At 32.5% G+C, this 9,020-nt stretch overlaps 1 protein-coding gene across 1 annotated transcript; it reads right to left on the bottom strand.

The window, feature by feature from the left end:
- Positions 1 to 30: 30 nt before the first annotated feature.
- On the bottom strand, positions 31 to 5,482 carry LOC116000169 (serine-threonine kinase receptor-associated protein-like). The gene is made up of 8 exons (XM_031240204.1): positions 5,282 to 5,482; positions 4,952 to 5,153; positions 2,761 to 2,896; positions 2,056 to 2,137; positions 1,742 to 1,917; positions 1,328 to 1,465; positions 1,099 to 1,238; positions 31 to 599 (listed from the first exon to the last, which is right to left on the bottom strand). The coding sequence occupies exons 2-8, from the start codon at positions 5,067 to 5,069 to the stop codon at positions 346 to 348; spliced, it is 1,044 nt and encodes a 347-aa protein (XP_031096064.1). The 5' UTR covers positions 5,070 to 5,153; positions 5,282 to 5,482; the 3' UTR covers positions 31 to 345.
- Positions 5,483 to 9,020: the final 3,538 nt, after the last annotated feature.

Genomic DNA, 9,020 nt, shown 5'->3' with positions numbered 1-9,020 from the left:
TAACCGTACTGCATTTTACTTGATCTAATATCAGTCCGTGCATCGCACGAGTCAACTGCTAGTACTATATGATATCAAAAATTACAAAATCAGTACAAAATGGTTGGTAATTGGGTGTCATAAAACCCACACAAAAAAACCCTTGTACATATCAAGCTTAGCCTTGATGAAGTTCAAAACAGAAACATTTTTGTAAAAACAGGCTGATTTGATCTGAGTATCTGACACAGCTACAGCTGCAAACTCAATAACTGTTATGTAGATACCAACTGGGTAAACAAGCAACTGCACAATAGTGTCTACACCTAAGAGTTTCATCAATAATTTAGAGGTGCAGTAGCCATATTAGGGACTCCCTGAAACCTCCTCCTCTCTCGGTTTCGCCTCATCTGCAATGTGGAAGCCCTCGATTTTGCGCGAAACTTCTTCTGCAGAGACCTTCACTTTTCCGTTTGCTGTGATTGCATCAGTGTCATCATTCGTTAAGGGGCCTGTCTGCCATATTCTGATGGTTCCGTCTTCGGATCCCGAGGCATATGATTCCCCAGTTGGCGCAAAGCGCACGCAATGCACCGGACCATGGTGACCCTTGTTGCATGCTGCAATAAACCAAGTATATGTGAGCATGGAAGAAATTAAATGAAAATTTTCTGAATTGGCAAGTGCTTTAAAATAATATCTGTCTTTTGAGAATGAGAAAGTAGTTACTTTTAGAAACGAAAAAATTTGTAAAAGTATCTAGATATTACTCTCTCAAGACATTTTAGTCAAGAACTTGAGAAGCAGATGATAAGATGAATTGCAAATTGGAACTTAAGCATTCAATCCACTTCTATAACACTCTACTTCTATTTAAAGCAGGTGAGTGACCTAAAATCTGACACTGACATGGTTGTATTTTGACCTACGGTTCAATTCGGTAGTCCCCGCCACCAAGAAAACCCAAAAAGATAAGCACCAAAGGCCATACTTGTAGAGGATTTGCAGGCACTCTTTAGTGAGCCGGTAGTTAAATTTCAAAAGTTCAAATGCAGATATAAGACGAAAACAAAACAGACAATAAGACATTAGATTAGGCATATGTTCTATAGCACGTACCAAGTTCTTCACCAGTATGGAAATCAAATACACGAACCCACATGTCTTCTCCCCCAGCAACAAATTTGAATCCATATTTTGGTTCCAAAGTAGCAGACTCCACCGTACATGGCATGTTGTAACTCTTCACCAATCCAAAGCTTCATAAACCAAAAAGTCAAAGTTAAGATTAGGAATCCTGCAAAGAGGATAAATGGGGGGTTGGGGGGCAAGGAACAGTGTAACTTACTGATTAGCATCCCAAAACTTAACACTGAACCCATCAGCAGTAGTTATATAACGACCATCTTGGCTCACTTCAGCACTAGTTACAGGTGATTTTGTCTCAAGTGTGCGGACTATGTCGCCAGTTCTTACATCCCATAATCTGCAAAACACAAGTTTATACCTGTAAGACTAACTTCAAGACCTGCAATAGGGGTTTTAAATCAAGATTTTTCTGAAGAGCATTCTAAGTTTCTATCGTAACAAAGGGTTGATTATAAGCTGCGTTCCGATAACAATATACTGCTTTCTAACATTCGAACTAAACCAAAATGAAGAGGAAAAGATCTAGAGATGCTACAAAAAATTTACTCAAGTCATTTATAAGAATTATTAAGGGCCAGACAATCTGAGGTCAGTGTTTTATAAAATAATATACCTAACACCTCCCATATCAGTACAAGAACTTAATATTGTTTGATCACTGTGGAGCCATGAGACGGCTCTCACTGAGCCTGGAGACTTAGCCACTTCTCTAGGAGGTGCATCTGGACGGTTCAGATCATATATTCGAAGAATTTTCTCAACTCCACCAGTTAATAGAAAATTAGTATCCTGCACCAGATAGGTAAAACAAATGAGACAGGATATAGTAAAGAAATGATCATGAAACAGAAGGATCCCTTCTACTCAGATCCACCAGCTGCGGAGTGCACCTTATGCTACAGTCTTACAGTTATTGTAGATACATACCTCCGAGAAAACACAAGCTCGAACAATATGTTTGTGCTCAAATGAGTGCAGTTCATCACCGGTCAATGCATCCCAAATTTTCCTGTGGGAAGATTAGAAACAAAGACTGAGATAGACAATAGAGGAACATGCTATGCCACTTAACACCATCTATATATTTCTTCCATGTAAACCTTGGATCAACAGGTCAGCAAAGCGTAATATGCACGTTAATGATTTCTGACAATGGTTAAGATACCACTACTAATTATTTTTAGACTCTGGCATAGATATTGCTGAATCAAATTTAGCTTATATACTATAATCATTATTCAACATACTATGGCATACGATACACTGAACCAACTTTGCTTGTGTATATGTATCAAATGTCCAAAACACACAAAGCAGTCTCACAAAACAGGGTTTTAACAAGAGAACTATTTGAGATAATAAAGAGATTTAAGCAAAATGCATGATATGCTAAATGTAGAAATTGACAACAATGACTCCATAATGTGCAGGATTCCTAATCCAGACTACTTACACAGTTACACATGGTCCTAAAGAAGAAAAGCACACACTATTGTACCCCAATTTGGGGGCATATCAAGAGCAACATCAAGATAATAAATAGATGTAAGAAAATAACAGACACATTAACTATAGGGAAAGTATAAAATGGATTCTTCACATTCACAGAACAATGCAGAAATTGCAACATACGCAGAAAAGTCTGCAGAACCGGATGCAGCACGCAAAGCATTGGTGTCCAAGCAGCAACTCCACACTGCACCCTTGTGCCCTTCGAATGTCCCAATCCAATCTCCAGTCTCACCATTTCTAAGCATGGGCTTGGAATCTGAGTCATGGGTGGAAAGATAATATGTTTATATTGCTTACTGTTGGATACCCAAAGATCTAGAAAGGTTCCACTTATTTTACTTATTATTATCAAAACACAAAATCAGATCATTATCTTAACATTTTAGGACCACCACTGCCAGTAGGTAGAGTATATAGAGAAGGCAAACACATTATAATTCAACAAGGCTGGATTACTTCTACCAATATTTAACAGATCAGCACCTTTGCAAAACAGCTACCCAAAAATTGAGTAGAGTCAACCAGCCACCCAAACATTTTAGGACATAATTGATGGAAAATCTAATATAGAAAATTTGATACCGGCTATGTTTGGTAGAGCTTATAGCTTATTTTAAGCTACAAATAAGATATAAGCTTTGTTTGGTAAAACATGAAGAGCTTAAAATAATAGCTTATTTTGAAACGCTACCCTAAGTAGCATTTCAAAATAAGCTTTTAATCTTTCAGCTTTAAGCTAGGTATGCCAAACAGAGTCATCATCTATGCCATAGATGTTAGCACACTGCAACATCTCCGATAATTTTAAGGGAAAAGAGTAGCATTTTTCAATATTTGACAAACTGCATTATGGAGGAAATGCTAATAATAATACAGCTAATCTATATATATATATATATATATATATATATATATATATATATATATATATATATTAGTGGCTTTCATAAATAACTTTGCTTCCAGGTTCTAATAATTACAGAACCTAGATTTTTGTTGAACAAGAATCAGGCACTAATGCAGAAGATGCAACTTGGAAGCCAGTAGTGATGAAAATATAAGGATCCTCACAAATCTAGGTCATTAGTTCACAACAAACCCTTCCCTCAGCTGATGAACAATTCATACCAAATGAATAGAATAAAAATTTTGATAAGTTATTAATTTATTTAACACTTAATTACTCTTCTTTTTGTCCACACTATCATATGCCATGTTGATCGTTTCAGTTAGAGCTAAATTATTTGTATACCAACAAGTCACATATAACATATTCATCTGCTATGTAGTAAAAACATCCCTCAGCACACCAAAACTAGCACTCTATGGAATCATAAAGATCTTATCACAAGTGTGTGTCAAAATGAAATCATAAAGATCTCACAGTTACACCCAGACCTCTCAACAAAGGGTAGGGGGCAGAAACATAAACTATTGAAGAAAAAACACATCTACCATGGAATCTAGGAACCTACCTGGGATGGACAAAGTATAGCCAGGAGGAAATGGAAATCACAAGTAAGAACTACAAGATGACTGCGAGACTAGTGTCAAGCCTTTCCAATCACAAATGGGTTTATCAAGATACACATTACACTTCTGCCATTTAGTTCTACTACTTGTTTGCAGAATGCAGACAGAAAATCTATTTAACACAAAAACAAGCCAATACATTACGCTTTCTTATCTGCAACCTTGCCTGCTAATGTTTAACACTGCAATAGAAAATGCATTGCACTTCAATCAAATAAGCTTATGAAGATACACAATTACAGATTACACTTGTACCATTTTAATCCTATTACTTGTTTGCAGATGGAAGAGCTATTTAGCATAAAACAAAACCAGACCCTGCACTTCATTATTAGAAACCTTCCAGGCTAATAACTAACACTGAAATGGAAAATCCATTGCACATTGAGAAAATAAACAAGTAAATTATGCTCAAATGTTTGTTTTTCCTTTTTTAGTGAAACTGACACAAACACTTGCCATTGCCATCTTGAAATACTCTGTAATCCTTAAAACATATATATGCTTCAAGTGCACATCATGCGAGTGTAGAGTCTATCCTTTATAGAAATCTTTAAATGGATAAAAAAAATAAAACAAAAAAAAAAAAAAACAAACCCAGGAAAATTATAAAAACTGCTGATTGCCATACGCACAGGCAAATCTATCAAGTGATAGAAAAGGATTCAAAGTAAAGCAGGCAGGGTACTACCAAATTACCTAAGATGCAGAAAAGCAGAATAGGCAATGCATATATTTAGGATAAGAGAGAGAAAGAGAAGGAAAGTACATATCATACCCTTGCTAGCACTAATGAGGAAGACCCCATCAGGGGTTACAGGACTATAGAACAAATCAACCACGGGCCGCGAATGTCCATGGCAAACCAAAGGCACCACCACTTTCTTCTTCTCCATTTCTCACCCACTTCAACACCAAACACCAAAACCCTAACTTAAGCTTGCACCCCTCAGTGCAACTACTTTCCTAATCAAGCTTTTCTGTTACAATATTTTCAAATTTACCAAATCAGATAAAAACAATCAAGGCCCCCTCTTCGTGGTTAAGAAGACATACAAAAACAGAGATTGAGCCTTGAGATCAAAATCTAGAGTCAACATTAGCTTACCGTATGGGTCGATCGAAATCGACTTTCTAGCCCTGTATGAGAGAGACTTCAATATTTTTTTTCTTCTTCCTCCTATGTAAATAAAATGTAGTGTATCTGAAAAATTGAAGAATTTAAAGTGAGAAATGAGATTTTACAGAGGAGAGGAAGGGAGAAGAAGGTGTTTCCCTTATTATGGTGTGATGTGAGTTTGAGTTGAGGTTAGGATGGCATCCTTACTGGTGTGTTCCGATGTAGTTATATAGGAGCGAGGATTAATGGGCACTGTCGTTTTGAGGTAGTGCGAAGTACATTTTTACAATCTAATATTTATTCATAGTTATTTTTTAATTTATTGAAACACAAAAAGTTAATATCACCTTTGTTAAAACTTAATTCATTATCTCTCAAGGAATCGCTTCATGTTATTTAGACCACAAGATTATTATTTAATAATATACAAAATAATATACTAAGTATTTTCAAAATAGACAAATAATATACCTTTTATTTATAGTCCACCAAATTGTATAGATCGTAATAAGGTCGGTGGAGTCATGAAAATTAGAGTTAATCCCTCGCGAGCTCAATGCAGTAGCTAATCAATTAGCAAGATCATCAAAGTTATATCCCAAAGGACTCCATATGCTTTCTCACCCACCGGTAGATGTGTTGCGATTTTTAGACTACGATAAAATTGGTTGTCCATTATGACGCTTCATGTATAATTATGGATAACAAATTCAGTTTGTATGTGGGTTTCCTCCTTCCTTTAATTCAAAAAAAAAAAAATTGTATAGATCGTAATCCATTGTATAATTACTCGTATATCAGTACTAGTTTTATACGTGCATTGCGCGAATGGATTAATGCCCAATGTTTATATTTAAATAAATATTTGAAAGTATATCAATGCAAGATTATATAGAAGAAGTTTATACATGGGTAATTGAATGTCGAATTTTTATATTTAAATATCTAACTCAAAGTATATAAATCCAAGATAATATAGAAAATTCATTATAATTATTACTAAAATAAATATTTGCAACCTTGTAAAATCGATAGTCTAAATATTTGGTCTAAAAATAATAGTCTAAATAAACACTACTTTTAATTTGAATTTTTATAAGTGGTTCTTAATTCTCTTTTGAGTAACATTGTCATTGTCCTCATCTTTACTATTTGTTCCCTTCCTTTTTGTTGGTAGTGTGTTATTTGCAATTCGGATATTATTGGTAGCATAGATGACAGCGTCATGCAATGAGATTATGATATAGGAGCTATGGACTTTCTTTTAGGTGTTCTGCTTGGGTTCATTTGGTTCGACCATTATTGTTGAATGAGTTATTGTGGATAAAGAAATCCCTAGTTTAAGAAAAAAGATTAAATAAATTAATAAAAATTTGAAAATTTAAAATATTATATATTTCAAAGATATTAAAAGGTAGCTTCTCGCTTCAATTTGCTGGGTAATTAGTGGGTTATTTGAGTACTTTCATTGTCAACAAATCCCTCAAATAACCCATTACCCAGCAAATTGAAGCGAGAAACTACCTTTTAATATCTTTGGAATATATAATATTTTAAATTTTCAAATTTTTATTAATTTATTTAATCTTTTTTCTTAAACTAGGGATTTCTTTATCTACAATAACTCATTCAACAATAATGGTCGAACCAAATGAACCCCAAGCAGAACACCTAAAGGAAAGTCCATAGCTCCTATATCATAATCTTATTGCATGACGTTGTCATCTATGCTACCAATAATAACCGAATTGCAAATAACACACTATCATCAAAAAGGAAGGGAACAAATAGTAAAGATGAGGACAATGACAATGTTACTCAAAAGAGAATTAAGAACCACTTATAAAAATTCAAATTAAAAGTAGTGTTTATTTAGACTATCATTATTAGACCAAATATTTAGACTATCGATTTTGCAAGGTTGCAAACATTTATTTTAGTAATAATTATAATGAATTTTCTATATTATCTTGGATTCATATACTTTGAGTTAGATTATTTAAATAAAAAAATTCAACATTTAATTACCCATGTATAAACTTCTCCTATATAATCTTGCATTGATATACTTTCAAATATTTATTTAAATATAAACATTGGGCATTAACCCATTCGCGCAATGCGCATATAAAACTAGTAATTCAATAAGAGTAAAATAGATTAATTCCGCTTCAATTTGTTTGGTTATTTGAGTACTCTCTTTGTCAACCAATTCCCAAGTAGTTAATATAATTAGTTTCAAATTATTTTAAAAAATTTTTTCATAGTATTAATAAAATACTTGGTAAATAAATATATAATATTATTTTGTACTATAACTTTGATATTTAATTACAAGATATTGTAAAAATAAAATAATGGACAATGTAATGAATATCAATTGATAAATTTGAATGTAAAGAATCATTGCATGAGAGAAAATAAAGACAATATAACTAATGAAATTATTTCTCTTATTTAATTTAATTTTTTTATAATGAATAATTTTTTCAAATAAAGGTAATGTAGACACATAATTCTAAATTAAAGAAATACATATGTATCATTTTTTGTTGTAGCTACTAATTTATTTAATTTAATAAGAGTAAAATAGAGTGAGAAACTTAATTATGTCAAATTTGATTAAGATGAGGTTCGAACCTAAGACCTTTCTTATAGAAATTAATGGGTAAGTTAAAAGTTAACGTAATATTAACAGAGAAGATAATATTTAACGGAAAACTTAACGGATAATCATAAAAGTAAGATTAAATTAGGTTAATCTCTATTAATACTATTAATATGAATTATCTTAACCATATATTTGATTAAATAATTCATCTGAACCATCAATTTGATTAAATAATTTGACCGCCATTTTTTCTACCCATTTTAGGCCTAACACTCTTTGGCTCTTAATTTTTTCTACCCATTTTAGGCCTAACACTCTTTGGCTCTTATTAGTATAGTAGAATTTTAGGCCTAACACTCTTTGGCTCTTATTAGTATAGTAGAAATTCAATAAGAGTAAAATAGAGTGATTCCGCTTCAATTTGTTGGGTTATTATTTGAGTACTCTCTTTGTCAACTAATCCCAAGTAGTTAATATAATTAGTTTCAAATTATTTTAAAATTTTTTTTCATAGTATTAATAAAATACATGGTAAATAAATATATAATATTATTTTGTACTATAACTTTGATATTTAATTACAAGATATTGTAAAAATAAAATAATTGACAATGTAATGAATATCAATTGATAAATTTGAATGTAAAGAATCTTTGCATGAGAGAAAATAAAGACAATATAACTAATGAAATTATTTTTCTTATTTAATTTAATTTTTTGATAATGAATAATTTTTTCAAATAAAGGTATTGTAGACACATAATTATAAATTAAAGAAATACATATTTAATATTTTTTGTTGTAGCTACTAATTTATTTAATTTAATAAGAGTAAAATAGAGTGAGAAACTTAATTATGTCAAATTTGATTGAGATGATGTTCGAACCAAACTTAATTATGTCAAATTTGATTGAGATGATGTTCGAACCTAAGATAATTATGTCAAATTTGATTGAGATGATGTTCGAACCTAAGATCTTTCTTATAGAAATTAATGGGTAAGTTTTTTTTTGGTAAATTCACGGGGTCTTTCTCCGTCCGTTTAACGGTCCGGGTCCACCCACATTCGCTCCGAGAGGCACAGGAGCTGGCCTATGGGGAATCGTCACTTGTGG

This window comes from Ipomoea triloba, chromosome 12 (assembly GCF_003576645.1).
Source record: "Ipomoea triloba cultivar NCNSP0323 chromosome 12, ASM357664v1".
Classification (NCBI taxonomy): Eukaryota; Viridiplantae; Streptophyta; class Magnoliopsida; order Solanales; family Convolvulaceae; genus Ipomoea; species Ipomoea triloba.
This window is presented reverse-complemented; position numbering and strand designations above follow the sequence as displayed.